Source organism: Neoarius graeffei, chromosome 28, assembly GCF_027579695.1.
Source record: "Neoarius graeffei isolate fNeoGra1 chromosome 28, fNeoGra1.pri, whole genome shotgun sequence".
Classification (NCBI taxonomy): Eukaryota; Metazoa; Chordata; class Actinopteri; order Siluriformes; family Ariidae; genus Neoarius; species Neoarius graeffei.
Window position 1 is genome coordinate 50,388,970 of NC_083596.1, and position 17,835 is coordinate 50,406,804.

The following is a 17,835-nucleotide window of genomic DNA, read 5'->3' on the forward strand; positions in this document are numbered from 1 at the left end:
CACTGTCCTCACTGTCCACAGTGTCCAACAAAAATATTTAGAAATGACAAGAAATAGAGCGACTTTATTTCTGTTAATTTTTTTAGGCATGTTTCATTAAAAAAAATTCTGAATGGTAGTTTTATTTGTCCACTTAATCAGTTTATTCAATCTGTTATTATTATTATTATTATTATTATTATTATTATGCTAAAACATGATAGGAAATTGGTCAAAAAAATTGTTCCACAAATTCTGGATATTTTCTATAATTTGTCTCATATTAAATTCCAAGAATATGTCTGAATAATAATAATATATTTGTAATAAATAGTTTGTCAATTATCTGATATTATCTTCTATTATTATCATGCATGGCGGTGTGCAGGTCATTGAGGGCATCAGAGTTCACCTGCACGAGCGCGAGCTGTGGAGGAAGTTTCATGACGTCACCACGGAAATGATCATCACCAAAGCGGGCCGGTGAGCAAAGTGAATCTTCTGTTCCCTCCTATTATTTAATTATGTGCGAGTGCTTCCGGTGTTGTTCTCATCATCACTGTGTTTGAACACCAACAATCACGTGGACAAGAAACCTGGTGCAGAACTCACAGCCACAGTGATGAATTACCTTTTACAGCGCACACCTACAGTGCTGATTTCAAATCTCCAGCCTCTACAGGACGTCTACAGTGTGATATTAATTCTGTCAAAGTTTAAAAATTTATTTTTAATTGATTTTCTGTTTGAACAGACGAATGTTCCCGAGTTACAAAGTGAAGGTCACGGGTTTGAACCCCAGAGCCAAATACATCCTGCTGATGGACATCGTGTCTGCTGATGAGCACCGCTACAAATACGCAGATAACAAATGGTAAGATAAACTTCAATCAGGGGGTTCAAGGGTTCCTCAAGGGCTCTTTGCATAACCAGGTTCTTGGGCCACTCAATGAGTTCTGGTCGGAACCCTTTCTGATTGAGTCACATTTTATTGTTGAGGTTCACATCGAGGATTAATATTTTAGCACATGATTTAAAGCTAAAAAATAATGAAAATATTCTTTTTAATCTCCCGACAGACTGGATACAGAAGAGTGAATGTTAATATCATGATATGAAACATTTCAGAGATTTTCTCATGTTCAGTTATTTTGGATACAGAACGTTTCATCTTCTTTTTGGGGGTGAAATGTGAAATTTTGGGAGATGGTGGATTGATAGATGGATAGATGGATGAATAGGTGGGATGGGTTGATGGATGGATGGATAATTGGGTGTATAGATAAATGGTTGGATGTTTGGCTCAATGGATGAATGGATAGATCAGTAAATTGATGGAGGGATGGACAGATGGATGGGTTGATGGATGTTCATGTGCTTTTTTGTTCTGCTTTTGCTCTTTTTCTTTAAAAATAACTTCATGTCTGGGCTTAATCTCTCTCTCTCTCTCTCTCTCTCTCTCTCTCTCTTTCTTTCAGGTCAGTGAGTGGGAAGGCGGATCCAGCTATTCCAGGTCGATTGTATGTTCATCCCGACTCTCCGGCACCTGGAGCTCACTGGACCAAACAACTTGTCTCCTTCCAGAAACTCAAACTGACCAACAACCACCTGGACACCTTCGGCCATGTGAGTGCTGACCAACACCTGATGTTCCATCACCGTTAGACCTTTAACATCTGTCTGAATATCCAGACTTGGAGATGGATTGATGAATGGATGGGGAACTACGGAGTAGATCTGTGGATCAGTGGGTGGATGGATGGATGGAGGGATGGGGTACTAATGGAAAGATTGATGGATGAATCAGTGGATGGATGATTTAGATGGTTAGTGGATTGGTGGATGGACAGATAAACACTGTTAGTATGTGTGTGTGTGTTTTGCAGATCATATTAAACTCTATGCATAAATACCAGCCACGACTGCACATAGTGAAGGCTGATGAGAAGAACAGCTTTGGCTCCAGCAACACGGCGTTCTACACACACTCGTTCCCCGAGACCATTTTTATCGCCGTCACGTCCTACCAGAACCACACGGTGAGGAAAAAAACCACACGTCTCCACACACACTGACAGATGGGTGGATGGTTCGTTTATTTTTTTCATCTTCATGTCTTTTAGATCACTCAGTTGAAGATTGAGAACAATCCGTTTGCAAAGGGTTTCCGTGGTAACGATGACATCGATATCCACCGAATATCTTGTGCACAGAGGTGGGATGAACATTGAAACACACACACACACCATCATCAGCGGTCACTCGTAGTCAAGTATGACTGTCCTCCTTCTTGGTCCTTGTGGGTCTTCAGGTGGGCATAGAGGCTGATTCTGGATCCAATTATTCTTGTGCAGTGTGGACAAGGGAATGTAGTGGTGGTGGGTTTGGCCTGTTTGGACGTTGCTCTCTCCTTTCTGAATCTGCGCTTGTCTTGTGCTGCCTGACGGAGGTCATCGTTATACAGTGCAGCACCCTTACGGACAAGGTTTCTCCAGGTCGCCTTGTCTTTTGCTGCATCTTCCCAAGCTTTAAGTTCTATGTGACATTTCTTTAAGTTTGTTTTGATGTTATCCTTAAATTTCTTCTTTTGGCCTCCTGGGGCCCATGTGCCTTCAGCTAGCTGGGAATAAAGGACTTGTTTTGGGAGGCAAGAGTCAGGCATGCGAATAACATGACCGGTCCACCTGAGTTAGTTTTGGGCCAAGGTGGCAGTGATGGTGGAAATATCCGCCTCCTCCAGGATGCTGGTGTTAGTGCGTTGATCCTCCCAGCTAATCCTCATTATTTTACGGAGGCATCTTTGATGATATGCCTCTAGTGCTTTTAAGTGCCTACTGTATGTGGTCCAGGCTTCTGACCCATACAGAAGAGTGGGGAGCACCACTGCTTTATAGACCAAAATTTTGGTCTTTGCTTGAAGGTCTCGGTTCTCAAAGACTCTTCCTTAGCCTTGAGAAAGCCCCACTGGCACAGCTGAGGCAGTGATCTATTTCATCATCAATGACAGCTTTTGATGATAGGAGGCTGCCGAGATATGGGAAGTGGTCCACATTTTCCAGTCTGATGTTGTCAGTGGGTGGCACGGTGGTGTAGTGGTTAGTGCTGTCGCCTCACAACAAGAAGGTCCGGGTTCGAGCCCCGTGGCCGGCAAGGGCCTTTCTGTGCGGAGTTTGCATGTTCTCCCCGTGTCCGCGCGGGTTTCCTCCGGGTGCTCCGGTTTCCCCCACAGTCCAAAGACATGCAGGTTAGGTTAACTGGTGGCTCTAAATTGACCGTAGGTGTGAATGTGAGTGTGAATGGTTGTCTGTGTCTATGTGTCAGCCCTGTGATGACCTGGCGACTTGTCCAGGGTGAACCCCGCCTTTCACCCGTAGTCAGCTGGGATAGGCTCCAGCTTGACTGCAACCCTGTAGAAGGATAAAGCGGCTAGAGATAATGAGATGAGATGAGATGTTGTCAGTGGATATGTTAGGGAGCAGGACAGGCGTACTGCTATTTGGTGGTGGTTGATGGAGGATTCGGGTCTTTCTTATGTTAATGACTAAACCAAGCTGTTTGTATGCTTTTGCAAAAGCAGACAGAGTACCCTGTAGGTTCTCTTCTGAGAGGGCTACAAGGGCATTGTCGTCCGCATACGGCAGCTCCATGATGGACATGGTGGTGGTTTGACCTTTAGCCCTGAATTGGGTGATGTTGAAAAGTTGATCCTCGGTTCCGTACATGATTTTGACTCCCTGGGGCAGATTCTTGCTTATGAGATGGAGGATAGCAGCAACAAAGATGGAAAATAGTGTTGGAGCGATGACGCATCCCTGTTTGACTCCCATGTCAACCCTGAAGGGTTCGGTTTCGTCTCCACTGCCACTGAGTACCATGGCTGACATACTGTATTATCATGCAGCAGTCTCAGTACCCAGATGTATTTTTCTGGACAGCCAGTCTTTGCCAGAACCAGCCAGAGGGCCTGCCGGTTCACCAAGTCAAAGGCTTTGGTGAGGTCTATGAAGGCCATGCATAGTGGTGGGTTTTGTTCCCTGCATTTTTCTTGCAGTTGACACGCAATGAAAATCATGTCTGTGGTGCCTCTATGTGGGCGAAATCCACTCTGAGACTCAGGAAGAATGCTTTCTGACAGGGGAGCGAGTCTGTTGGCTAAAACCCGAGCTAGAGCTTTCCCTATGGTAGACAGGAGAGAAATGCCACGGTAATTCCCGCAATCTGCTTTATCTCCCTTCTTAAAGATGGAGACAATTAAGGCATCCCTAAGCCGTGCAGGGATTTTCTCTTCTTCCCATATTTTGAGAAGCAGGGCATGGATGTGCTCAAGAAGATCGGGTCCGCCTTTCTTCAGGACCTGATCTTGTGCACAGAGGTGGGATGATCGTTGAAACACACACACACGCGTGCACACACACTGTTTCATACCCCAAGTGTTTTATTCCTCTGATACTCCAGCAATGATTAAATTATTTTGAAATGAATTATTAATTATACTTTTTTTGATCCCGTGTCTTTCTGCCTTTTGTCTTTTCGACTTCTCTGATGCACCCTTTGTCCTTCGCTCTATAGTAAGGAATTCCCACTGGTACCAAGAACGACAGTTCACCCAAGAGTCAGTTTAGCCACACCCTACACACTTAACCCCGCCCTCACATCTGACTATACCAGCTCAGAGCCTCCAGGTAATTAAAAAAAAAAAAATCACACTTCACTCCTTAAACAAGGCTCTGTTTGGAGATGGTTTAACCCTGTCATCTCTGTTCCTCTCCTCGCAGGAGAACACACTCCTGCATCAGAAGACAACTGTTTCACCAAAACGGACTCTTCCTCTCACCTCTTGACTTACCAGATGGGGTTTGGGTCGAGAAACAGAGCCCCCTACAGCGCGGATTCAGTGCAGCATCAGCCGTGTATGTACACCAACGTTCAGTGGGAATCTTACACTGAGTGCCCAGCGTATACAACATTCACTTCCTCTCGGGAAGTGGGTGGAGCTTCATACTCCCCACCTGAACTTTCCCAGGATGTCTACCCACAATACACCTGTGAAGCAGGTGTGCAGTCGCATTGCCTGATGGCTGATTACGCTCTGTACAGCGAGCAGGAGCAGAGTCACAGCGTGAGCAGCAGAGTGGGGTGGTAACTAACAGAGCTCCGCCCTCTGACGTGTCAGTCTCAGACTTTTGTCTTGTTCGTGACATAAAATTTCAGACCTGATGTTTTTATCTAGAACAAACAAGTTAATACGCAACAACTTGGAGCAATTTCAGGCAACTGAGAGGTATAGAAGCCACGCCTCCTTTTCCATAAGTGACAGAAACACAGGCCACACCTACTTCTCTGGAAGTAACAGACACAGAACCCATCCCACCTTCCCTGTGACTGACGAGCACATGCCTAAGGTTGTGCCCGGGATAACAGATTTAAAGGCCACACCTCTTTGCTGAGACTGACACGCCCATAGGCCACACCTCCATCTCTGGAACATGTCCAGAGGCCACACCTCCTTCCTTGTAAATGCCAATAGGACGTTCCTCCTTCACTAAGGCTGACAGCCCTAGAGGTCACGCCTCCTTCAAGAAGAGTGACAGCTACAGAGACCATGCCTCCAGAATGTAAAGATCATACTTCTAAAATTCTTGTTGACACACAAAACTAGCAAACGGGTTAGCAAGAGGAATTCTGGGTAATACACACATCGGTGTCTGTTATGGAGAGAGACAAAGAGTAAAAAATTAGTCAATCACGGAAAAATGATTCGGGTCTGAAGTAAATGATTCAGCAATTAATTACTGAATCACTGAATCAGATAAATGATTCCAGCAACGAATCTCTGAATCAAAGACAAATGAGTCCACATTCTGAAACTCAGTGATAAATGACAGAGCAATAAATCACTGAATCATCGACAAATGCCATAATTTCTGATAAGCTCATCTATTAATTACTGAATCACTGGTAAATGGATCTTTAATGAATCTTTTAATGACAGAGAAATGAAGCTATAAATCAAAGACAAATGATTCCACGTTCTGAAATAAATCATGACATGACAGGTTGAATCAAAAGTGTGTGTGTAAAATGTCTGCGACAATAATCGACGAAGCGGATAAACCAAATGATTCTGAATCACTGAGTCTTTTTATTGTGTCGTTTTGATTTGAACTATTTAATTCACTAACTCCTGTACACTCTTTTATTTATTTACTCTATATTTTTCCTTGTGAACTGGTTTAATCGAATTTGTATCCCACAGACGTGTCTTGAGGTGCTTGTGTGGTGAAATAAAGACGAGAAATTACATTTGATTCTTGTTTAATTTGCAAATAAGTCGCACTCTTTAGCACGGTGAGTTTGGATGATTATGATGAAAAATGAATACGAAAACACGAAACGGTGAAAGCACTGAAAACACTCCACTGAGGAAGAGTAAACAGGCGAATGTAGCGGGGAAAAACCCGGGAAGTTTCGTGCTGTACAGACTACACCCTGATATCGGCACACTTCTCAGAGCATTGTAGTTTAGTTTAATTTAATTTCGTGTGACTCTTCCCTTTTTCTTCCATGTCAGAATGTCCCACTTGTTTGACTGCTGTTTTCCTGGAATGGTGTCCTGTATGTTTCACGCTACTGTAAATCTCCACTCTGACTTGAAAGCACTAGTAAATCTGTCCAAACATGACCCCGGGGTGGATTTTCCGATCAAGCCGAACCCTCAATTACGGCCAATTAAGCATCCTGAGTGGCCTCTCTCTGAGCTAATAGTGCAATTTGGCTCAAGCTGAATCTCGCTGTTATTACAGACGCGGTCCAGGGCTTCCACACAGCCCGCTAAACACTGCTTAGATTAGCCGGTAATCTCATTAGCCTGTGCATCTCAAAGAGCCCCATTTAACCTAAACGAGAGTTTATGGCTGTGAGATAAAGAGGCACACAGACGTACATCAGCCGCACTGACTGGATGCCATCACGCTTCTCTGAAAATGAGGTCATGTGACAAGTATCAAGAGCGACGCAAGACGAGCTGCTTTTTGTGGCTACTGCCTCATCGAGGTGGGGCCACGATGTCATCGTGTTGTAAGAATGAGTGTAACAATAGTGAAACTTCATAACCAATCAGCACTTATCCTGATCGAGTTCGATTACCCGTTCTACTTCTTGATAAACTTCGGAACCGATCAGAACCAGAAACCAAATAAGAGAAACCTCGTTATAACTTCATAGTATCAGAAGATAAAAGAGAAATGAAATTCAGCTTGTGGTTCGCCAAGGCTACTGATTCGATATTGAGTAAGTGGTGTTTAAATTAACAAAATTTACCTTTTGCAGTCTTTGCTAGAAGAGGCATTCATTTCACCAAGTGATGTATTTGCGCTAGCATTAGCCTATATCGGATTCTAGCTAACAGTCTACTAGCTATCCGGGTTAGCGGTTTGAGAGATGCGAAACATTTCCGGTATGTTCTCCTGCTCACGGCAAACACACAAGACTTTTCATTATACAGTACGTTAAACCAACTCGGCGACCGCCACCATTGTGACCACAGCGAACAAGTTACCGTACCTTACTCACACAAAGCTAAGTCTGTGAAGGACACTGTAAAGACACAGCGACACTGAAAATGACATCAGGATTCCCAACGTTTCCCTCAGACATGTCAGTAAATTACGAATAAACGATTCCAGACAAATAAAATTAGACTAATTACACCCATGCATACACAGAGAGTGGATGCCTTTACACACACACACACACTCTTGTTGAACTCTCTTAATGGGCTTTGTGTGTCTGTGAGATTGATCTGTAATCACGTCTAATCGGCTCCGTTCCTGTAACGATGCCACACCCTGAGCTCATCTCCTGACCAACACAATCCAGTACAATTCATTTCATTCTTCAGTCACATGACACTGACACTGGTCACATGACCTCCCTCCCTCCCTCTCTCTTTTTTTCCATTCTCACTGAAAACTAAATATTCCATTATTATGCTGTAATGGTGACGTGTGTGTGAATGGGAGCAAAGCAGCAAAGTTGAATTGTTAATCTCTCTCTCTCTCTCTCTCTCTCTCTCTCTCAGTTTATATCTTCAGAATTATTTAGTCGTCTAATGACATTCATTTTAAAGTTTTTTTTTTTTTTAAACCTAGTGTTTTCCAGATCAGTCCAGAACTCACCAAAAATGAAACGGCTCTAGTTGATCACATGACCTATCAATCTATAAATCATTAATTTCCTCCGAGACTTTGAGAGAAATTGTATTCATGTGTCTCATTTACTTGTGCAGTTGGTTATCTTGTTTAAACTTTTCATTTTTTAAAAAAAGATTTCTTTGTATTTGCTTTAAGGAAGTACAACCAAGTGAAACTTGATAATCCTTTTTTTGTATTCTTTCATTTAATCTCATCTCATCTCATTATCTGTAGCCGCTTTATCCTGTTCTACAGGGTCGCAGGCGAGCTGGAGCCTATCCCAGCTGACTACGGGTGAAAGGCGGGGTTCACCCTGGACAAGTCGCCAGGTCATCACAGGGCTGACACATAGACACAGACAACCATTCACACTCACATTCACACCTACGCTCAATTTAGAGTCACCAGTTAACCTAACCTGCATGTCTTTGGACTGTGGGGGAAACCGGAGCACCCGGAGGAAACCCACGCGGACACGGGGAGAACATGCAAACTCCACACAGAAAGGCCCTCGCCGGCCACGGGGCTCGAACCCGGACCTTCTTACTGTGAGGCAACAGTGCTAACCACTACACCACCGTGCTTCCGAAATCAAAAACTATTATTATTATCATTATTATTATTTGTGGTGGTGGTGGTGGTAATAGTATTAAAATATATCACATCATGACTTCACTGGCTCTTGTGCTGAAACTCTTCACAGGAACTTTATAAAATGGGTCACGCTATTAAATAATCTGCGAACCAGATCAGATGGCAGGCTCTTCAACCTCGTGTGACTTAGAGCTAAGATCAAAGTACGCGACGCTCTTGTGAGAGACATGTTGTTCGCTGACAATGCAGCGTTAGTAGCCCACACTCAACAGGATCTACAGACACTGATCAGTCATTTTGCTCTGGCATGTGAGGACTTCGGACTCTCCATCAGTTTGAAGATGAATGTTTTGGGACAAGGTACCACGACTCCACCACTTATCACTATTAACAATTATGTGTTTGAAGTCATCCACGAGTTCACATACCTCGGCTCCACCATTGCTGATAATCTATCTTTAGATCGCAAGATCAACAAGAGAATCGGCAAAGCGCCCACAACTCTTGCTCGCCTCACTACCCGAGTATGGACAAACCCTAGGCTAACAGGGAAAACCAAGATGTCAGTGTACAATGCCTGTGTCATCGGCACTCTGTTGTACAGCAGCGAATCGTAGACTACATCCGCAAGACAGGAGAGAAGACTGAACACCTTCCACCTCAGGTGCATGCGGCGAATCTTGGGGATATCTTGGAAAGACAGAGTTCCCAACAACATAGTCCTGTCTGTCGCTGGTCTTCCAAGCATCTACACCCTTCTAAGACAGCGCAAGTTGCATTGGTTGGGCCATGTTCACCACATGGAAGATGGTCATATCCCTAAAGACATTCTCTATGGAGAGCTCACAAGTGGCAAGAGACACGTTGGCAGGCACCTCTGCTACAAGGATGTTTGTAAAAGAGACATGAAAGCGGTGGACATTGATGTCAAGTCTTGGGAGATGATTGCAGTCGATCGCCTAAAGTGGAAACACACCCCGAACCAGCAGCTTCAAGCAGGTGAGACTAGGTTATTGGAAGAGGCAGTGGCCAGGCAGGCACACCATCAAGAGCACAGCGCTTTCAACCCAACAGCAGCCACCTTCCTATGCAACCTTTGTGGCAGGGACTGCCACTCACGCATAGGGCTCTACAGCCACAGCCGTCACTGCCAAAGTTCCATGGATAGATAGAGGATGGATGTTATCCATAGTCAAAATTTGACTGATGGAGGCCCATGATGATGATGATGATGACGATGACAATGATGATTAAATATTCACCCTGTTCCTGTCGCGGCCCAAAACAACTTTCATTAATTTTACATTCGGCACTTACACCAGGGGCTTAGTGTTGTTATTGAAGGATTAAAAGTGAAAGGAGATTATAAAACAGAGATAAAGCCACACACACCAAAATACTTAACACAGTTTGTTCAGGTCCATTAATTTATGATAAAATGTGCATAATAAAAAGCTTTATTTGGATTATAAATAGATGAGAGCTGGTGTTTGTCTCACTTCATCTTCATCACCAAAGTCTGATATAAAAACGTGGAAAAGTCATCATGAGACATTGCAACTTAAAATGATAAGATTGGCACGGTGGTGTAGTGGTTAGCGCTGTTGCCTCACAGTAAGAAGGTTCTGGGTTCGAGCCCCGTGGCCGGCGAGGGCCTTTCTGTGTGGAGTTTGCATGTTCTCCCCGTGTCCACGTGGGTTTCCTCCAGGTGCTCCGGTTTCCCCCACAGTCCAAAGACATGCAGGTTAGGTTAACTGGTGACTCTAAATTGACCGTAGGTGTGAATGGTTGTGTGTCAGCCCTGTGATGACCTGGTGATTTGTCTAGGGTGAACCCCGCCTTTCACCCATAGTCAGCTGGGATAGGCTCCAGTCCACGACCCCATACAGGATAAGCAGCTACAGATAATGGATGGATGATGATTATTACTATTATAATTAGTAGTAGTCATGAATGTTATCAGTCGGTAATTAGATGACACTGACACTGATAAAAACATGTGCTCTATTCCCTTCTAGTGGGTTTCAATGATTTGGTTTGATAGCATGCAATATTGTTAGCATATCGCTTATCCTACGTGTATTACGTCACTCTACCCAATGGAGAACGAGCGTTGAATATGGCTTATGATATTGCACGGTTGTCAAGGCAACATGATGTCATGCCAGAGACGTAAAACTTCCATGCTAGCAAGCGACTGTGACAGTTTGCAAACATGGCGGCCAGGTTTGCTTCGTTACAAAAAATACGGAAGATTTTGAGAGAATTTTGAAAGAGAAAGACGCGTTGACCACCTGAAAGGTATGGATAATAATAATAATGGCGTTTTTTCGTGGTCTATCAGATATATTCCATTCAGCTACTTGTCTTTGACTCATTCAGCATCATGCTCACTGAATGGAATATATCTGAAAGACCATGAAAAAAAAAGCCAGACAATATTATTTAAATATTCAATTTAAATCATCGTTTTAAAAAATGATGAGGAAAAGTCATGTTTCTATGATTTAGTATGTAACTCGGGCAGCACGGTGGTGTAGTGGTTAGCGCTGTTGCCTCACAGTAAGAAGGTCCGGGTTCGAGCCCCGTGGCCAGCGAGGGCCTTTCTGTGCAGAGTTTGCATGTTCTCCCCGTGTCCGCGTGGGTTTCCTCTGGGTCCTCCGGTTTCCCCCACAGTCCAAAGACATGCAGGTTAGGTTAACTGGTGACTCTAAATTGACCGTAAGTGTGAATGTGAGTCTGAATGGTTGTCCGTGTCTATCAGTACGTTTACATGCACATCCAAATCGAGCTGCTGTCGGTAATCGAGCTAAGGGTCCCAGCAGGGGTGCCAGAGAAATCCAATCCTACATGCACACAAGGAAATCGAGCTATTGTGTGAGGTACATTGTGCACCCGAGCCACAGGTGGCACTACACGCCCCATTGTGTTGGTACACTTCCGGTTGTCATCATGAAGAAGAGCTATTCAAGAGTGTAAACAAAGTTATCAGTTCCGTGTTCTCCATTGCACGTTTTTCTCCCGTCCATGAATTTTAATCTATTCAACTCCTTAAGCTGAATGAGCATGAACTCTGTCTCCTCATTGCTCCAGAAGTGCACGTTTCTGCTCACCATTTTCTCTTCTTCGTTTGTTCCTCCTGACCTCTTCTGCTGCTCGCTACTACTGTTGTCATGCCGACCGAGGCTGTCGTGTTTCCCGCTTGTGGTCTTGTCACTCCTGGAAGGGGCAGTGCTGAAGTAAGTAGCTCGACTACGTAGCTCGATAAGGTATACATGCACTAAGTAGCTCGGCTACAATCGCATAATCTAGGTCGTGTAGCTCGATTATGAGAAATCAAGTTCGGTTCAATTTCAGCCGAGCTAAGGTGTTTCCATGGCATTTAGAACTTCGATTTCAGTCGAGCAATGGCAGAAATTCGATTTTCTCTATGTGCATGTAAACGCACTGTATGTGTCAGCCCTGTGATGACCTGGCGACTTGTCCAGGGTGAACCCCGCCTTTCGCCCGTAGTCAGCTGGGATAGGCTCCAGCTCGCCTGCGACCCTGTAGAACAGGATAAAGCGGCTACAGATAATGAGATGAGATGAGAAACAAACACGTTCCTCCTTTCTTTTCTCCTGTTTTTTTCCTTTCTGTTCTCGACACTGTGGGTCTGTTCCTGCTGCACTCTGTGACTCTGTGCGCTTCTCACCACTAGAGGGCGACAGAATCACTTCCGGGTTCCGGTTACCGTGGAAACGACAACAAAAAGAAAAACAGTGTAAAGTTGAGGTGATTTTGTGGAAGAGGATCCATGTAAAGAGTGGGAGAGAAGATGAGTGTGAAGATGGAGGAGTGCATCAGGAGTGGTTTTGAGGAACATCTCTCAGAGTAAGGAGAAGATTTTCATCCTGAAGGTTTCAGACTTTAAAACTCCATCAACACAAAGTGAGCTGAAGTTCATTGAGAATCCAGACCCACTGGGAAGTGTGGAGGAAGTTTACTGGACACAGTGTGGTCAGTTTCTCCACATCCTGAGGGACATTCTGATCAAAATCATCCACAGAAGTTTAAATCAGAGACAAAGAGGAAGTGTGAAAGTTTTAATCATGTAAAGATCAGAGTTAAAGTCAGTCTCCTCATTTTACTCTCAGAGTGAAAGACTGTTCGAGGACGAGTTTTCAGACTGTGATTTAAAAAGAAGAAGCTAATTTCCTTTTTATTCACTTTTTTATTAGTCTTTTAGTAAAATCTCGAATTTAATCTCTTTACTGTGTGCTTCAATATTCTCTCTCTCTCTCTCTCTCTCTCTCTCTCTCTCTCTCATTTCGAAATGTCTTAGTTTTTTTCATCCCTTTATCTCATCTTTTTCTCTTTCTCATTTAAAATAATTCTTATTTTCTTCTTTGTCTCAGCTCTCATTTCTATTTGCACGTCACATTTCTCTTCATTTCCTCAGAGTTTTTCTCTCCTTGTCTTGAAATATCTTCTTTCTGTTTGTCTTATTATTAAAGTCACTTTTCTCTTGATCCCATGTTTTCATGTCCTTTTCGATTTTTCATAGAAGATTCTTCTTTCTCTTTGCTCTCATTTCCTGTTTTAAACTCACATTTCTCTTCATTTGATTTTCCTTGTAAATGGCTCATTTTCTTTCGTCTTCCCTGGAATGTTTTATTTCTGTTTGTAGTTTTATCGGTTTTAATTTCTCTTCTCTTTTTGGCTTTGCATTTATTATTATTGTTGTTGTTGTTTTTTAAAATAAATTTTTATTTGTCTCATCTTCTGTCGTCTCATTTCCAAAGACATGCTCTGTTTTTATTTTCTATAACGTCTCAGTTTTCATTTTCCTGAAACATCTTATTTTTCATCTCATGTGTTTTTCAACTTTTGTGTTTATTTTATTCTTTTTAAAAATATTATTTTTCACTCCACCGTTTTTAAAGAAATGTCATCTACTGTATATTTTTCTGTTTTTTGTCTGGATGTCTCTGCTGTGATTGTGTTTTATGTTTTAGTTGGTGAAGTGTGTGTGTGTGTGTGTGTTACAGGAGTGTGAGCGTGCAGGAAGAGGACGTGTATTCAGGAGTCACCCGTCTGTTGGACAAGCGCAGACAGATTAAAGACGTGGACAGTGTGTTGAGGACACAGAGACGGGTAACACGCTCAGACACTTCCACTATTACACAATCAATCAATTCACTTATACACATGGTGTGTGTGTGTGTGTGTGTGTGTGTGTGTGTGTGTGTGTGTGTGTGTGTGTGTGAAGGAGTTTGAGATGAAGAGAGAGAGTCTCAGACAGAGAAGAGAAAAATTGAAGAAAAAAGAAGAAGATCTCAAAGACTCTTTACTCAAGTTCGACAAATTTCTTAAAGTAAGTGTCTGTCTGTCTCTGTCTGCCCTCCTGTCTGTCTGTCTGTCTGTCTGTCTCTGTCTGCCCTCCTGTCTGTCTATCTGCCCTTCTACCTGACCTCCTGTCTGCCTGCCTGCCCTCCTGTCTGTCTGTCTGTCTGTCTGTCTGTCTGCCCTCCTGTCAGTCCGCCTGCCCTCCTGTCTGTCTGTCCTCCTGTCTGTCTGCCCTTCTGCCTGCCCTCCTGTCTGTCTGTCTGCCCTCCTGTCTGTCTGTCTATCTGCCTGCCCTCCTGTCCATCTGTCTATCTGCCTGCCCTCCTGTCTGTCTGTCTGTCTGTCTGTCTGTCTGTCTGTCTGTCTGCCCTCTTGTCTGTCTGCTTGTTTGTCTCTCCAGGTATGGATCTGCTGATCTGTCTGTCTCTCTGTCTGTTTGTCACTGTCTATCTCGGTCTTTATCTGTCTACCTGTCTCTTAATCTGTCTGTCTGTTGATCTATCATGACAATATGACTCCTACTGACTTCTCTCTCTCTCTCTCTCTCTTTCTCTCTCAGGAGAATGACGCTAAACGAGCGAGAGGTGTGAAGAAGGCGGAGTCTGAGCGAGCCATACTGAGAGAGCGAGAGCGGGAGCTGGAGCTGTTACACACACACATCGCTGCCCTGCTGGTGAAAAAGGAGAAACTGCGTGCGAGAGTCGAGCGATTCAGAGTCTACTGTGAGTTCTTACACGCCGTCCTGAAGATGGCCAACAAGGTGAGTCACATGACCGACAGTCACCTGATCGAGAGTCACACAACTGACCGCCTCCTGGAGCAGAAACGCACTTCATGAGTCATGACCGAGGAGTTTCTGTTTTCCAGTTTGAGGACATCGGGCAGCTTGTGGCTCGCTTCGAGACGCTGATATCGACGCGAGAGCATCTGCTGAGACGGCAGGGCGAGGTGGAGAGACAGAGAGAGAGCGACAGCTTAGAGCTGAGACGCTACGTCAGCGAACAAAACGCCATCTTACTGCAGTACAACAACACGCTGTCACAACTACAGACCGAGCTGGACAACGTCGTGTCTCACACACTCGCACAGGTACCGTCACTGTCTGCTCACACTGTCCACTGGGGAGATCCAGTGCCAATACTTTTGCACAGAGCTACCAAACCCCTGTGGGTGGAGCTTGGATCATTTAAATGGCTGTAAATGATAAATGTTTGCTACACTGGCAGAAATTATCATGTTGAGTCTGCTTGCAAAAAAATGGTGCTTGGACCCCGCTAATCGCTGCTGACTGATAGAGTCCTGCCCCTTCTTCTTCTTCTTCACCAGACCTGATTGTGAGTAAAGGGACTTTAGTTTAAACCTGATTGGACTAAAGTGGGCTGTTTAGCTCCTCCCAGTTTGATTCTTAAGCTCAAAAACATGGTAATATTTCGAAACAATATCACAGATGGATGCCAATCAATCCTCTGTGGGCGGAGCTTGGATCATTTCAGTAGCTGTAGATGATGAATGGATGCTACGCTGGAGAAGTTAGTGTTGAGTCTGCTTGAAAAAAGTGGTGCTTGGACCCTGTTGAGTCCTGATACACTCACTGGCCATTATATTAGGAACACCCATACATCCGTCTGCTGCTGTTCGATGCAGTTCTCTAATCAGCCAATCACACGACAGCAGCACGATGCATCAAATCCCACTGATACAAATCCAGAGCTTCAGTTAATGTTCACAGTGTTCAAAAGTGTGACTTTCTTTCTTTCTTTCTTTCTTTCTCTGTGGCAGTATGGGTGTTGGTTTGAGCCAGATGAGTGTGAGGTTTGAGTATTTCAGAAGCTGCTGATCTCCTGCTGGGGTTTTCACACACAGCAGTCTCTAGAGTTTACACAGAATGGGGCGGAAAACAAAAAACAATCATCGAGTGAGTGAGCGAGCGACAGTTCTGCAGGTGGAAACAAACGCCTTATTGATAAGAGGTGGCGGAGATCAGAAAATGGACAGATTCGAGGTGGTTTGAGCTTTTTTTTGGCCAGGAAGGATATAGTAATTCGTATAATCACTCTACAACTGTGGTGAGCAGAAAAGCATCTCAGCATGCAACAGAGAGAGAAGAACACATTGCGTTCCACTCCTGCAGCCAAGAACAGGGATCTTAGAATCAGCAACAAGTTCCTATTAAAGTGGCCAGTGAGTGGAGATTATAATAATAATATTTATTGTTGTTTTTATTTATTTCAGGAACTGTCGTGGAATCAGATCCAGGCAGCAGCAGTGAAAGAGATGAGTCTGTTGAGTCAGATAAAGGTGGTGACCCTTAACCTTTATCACATGACTGGCGGCATCATGGGTGGAGATGAGGGTGTTGATGTGGATGACACGGTGGAACAGTTGGACCGAGTGAGGGACCACACACACACACACACACACACACACACACATTATTGCCAGCATCAAATTCCAGAGTGTTGTTGTTGTTGTTGTTGTAGATTCGGCTGTATATCGAGGATCGGGCCGAGATCCTGACGCATCTCAGATCAGACAGGAGCAGCAGATCGCCCAGGCTGAGCGATGGAGAGTAAAACACACACACACACACACAGAGCCAGCGTTGTACGACACACACTGTGATACACATTATTACATTCTGTCTGCTTAAACAAAGAAACACCCTACACATACTGTGCAAAAGTTTAGGTACCCTAATATTTCTATACATTTTGTCATAGTTGTTTATTTCATGTGTTCTGCATTAATGTGCAAAAAAAAAAAGAGTTATTACTGAGAATTTTTCTGTCAAAATCGAACATCACTTGTTCCATTTCAGAACTTTTACTTTCAAATAAAAAAAATTATTGTCCATTCACTGTTTTTTAAATCTGGTGTTTGGTAATAGTTGGAGTGACGCGACATCACCGTGCGTCCACTCGGCTAGCTGCGAGTTATCAACACTACCGCTAGACACGAACAATAATTTGTTCGTGTTAACTTTGTGTGGCTACTGCCTTGCAGAAGCGAAGCGAGGCAGCAGCCACGATGTCATCGTTGTTGTAAGAATGAGTGTAACAATAGCCACTGCGCATACACGTACGCATTACAAGCACCAGAACGGCGAATTATGATCTCGCGATACGAACAGTTGATCTCGCGTTATCAAAGGTACACAAGAACGAGTGGCAGAGCCACGATGTCATCGTGTTGTAAGAATGAGTGTAACACATGGACATCATTCGGTCCATTTTAGGGGGGCTTAAGCCCCCCTAAAATGTTCCCAAGCCCCCCTATAATTTTCAGTGTTTTTTTTAAATATATATATATGTCTGTATATTGAAAATAGTGTAGACTTGCACATAACACAAACCAGCAAGAAAACGAGTCAAACAATAATATGTCTACAAATTCTAGCTACGACACGAATAAAATTATCGTTGTTTCCCAGCATAGCCAGGTAGGCGGGCATGCGCGGTTCAGGCGGGAGCTGTATGTTATTAGGCCTACTTGCTGTAACGTTACGTTCCTGAGGCCGGCAGAGCTGTTAAGAGAAGAAGAGGACTTACAGTAATTCGCAGTGAATGATACAGTGAACAAGAGATTGTAAGTTGATATCAGTCATTGTTAATTGTTTAACGTTACCTACGTTTATCTAAGGGGAAGAAAATGTGATGTTGAGGCTACTTGTCCGTTTTAACATTATGGCAGCTAAATTGAACTTTATGGAAAATGTTAGCCAATATTAGCGTGAACAGTTAAA

General features: G+C 43.8%; 2 protein-coding genes across 2 annotated transcripts; both read left to right on the forward strand.

Annotated features, from left to right (window-relative positions):
- The first annotated feature begins 349 nt into the window (after positions 1-349).
- On the forward strand, positions 350-6,163 carry tbx5b (T-box transcription factor 5b). The gene is made up of 7 exons (XM_060912635.1): positions 350-462; positions 734-853; positions 1,458-1,605; positions 1,866-2,018; positions 2,103-2,194; positions 4,549-4,661; positions 4,755-6,163. The coding sequence occupies exons 1-7, from the start codon at positions 350-352 to the stop codon at positions 5,120-5,122; spliced, it is 1,107 nt and encodes a 368-aa protein (XP_060768618.1). The 3' UTR covers positions 5,123-6,163.
- Positions 6,164-12,582: 6,419 nt separating this feature from the next.
- Positions 12,583-16,666, forward strand: cfap73 (cilia and flagella associated protein 73). The gene is made up of 7 exons (XM_060912929.1): positions 12,583-12,638; positions 13,796-13,901; positions 14,017-14,121; positions 14,653-14,853; positions 14,961-15,182; positions 16,326-16,484; positions 16,574-16,666. Exons 1-7 carry the CDS (start codon positions 12,583-12,585, stop codon positions 16,664-16,666), a joined length of 942 nt encoding a protein of 313 aa, XP_060768912.1.
- Positions 16,667-17,835: the final 1,169 nt, after the last annotated feature.

Coding starts and splice junctions, on each gene's coding strand:
- tbx5b (XM_060912635.1), top strand. CDS start 350: ATGCATGGCGGTGTGCAGGTCATTGAGGGCATCAGAGTTCACCTGCAC. Junction 463..733: donor ATCATCACCAAAGCGGGCCG/GTGAGCAAAGTG, acceptor CTGTTTGAACAG/ACGAATGTTCCCGAGTTACA. Junction 854..1,457: donor AAATACGCAGATAACAAATG/GTAAGATAAACT, acceptor TCTTTCTTTCAG/GTCAGTGAGTGGGAAGGCGG.
- cfap73 (XM_060912929.1), top strand. CDS start 12,583: ATGAGTGTGAAGATGGAGGAGTGCATCAGGAGTGGTTTTGAGGAACAT. Junction 13,902..14,016: donor TGTTGAGGACACAGAGACGG/GTAACACGCTCA, acceptor GTGTGTGTGAAG/GAGTTTGAGATGAAGAGAGA. Junction 15,183..16,325: donor TGTCTCACACACTCGCACAG/GTACCGTCACTG, acceptor TATTTATTTCAG/GAACTGTCGTGGAATCAGAT.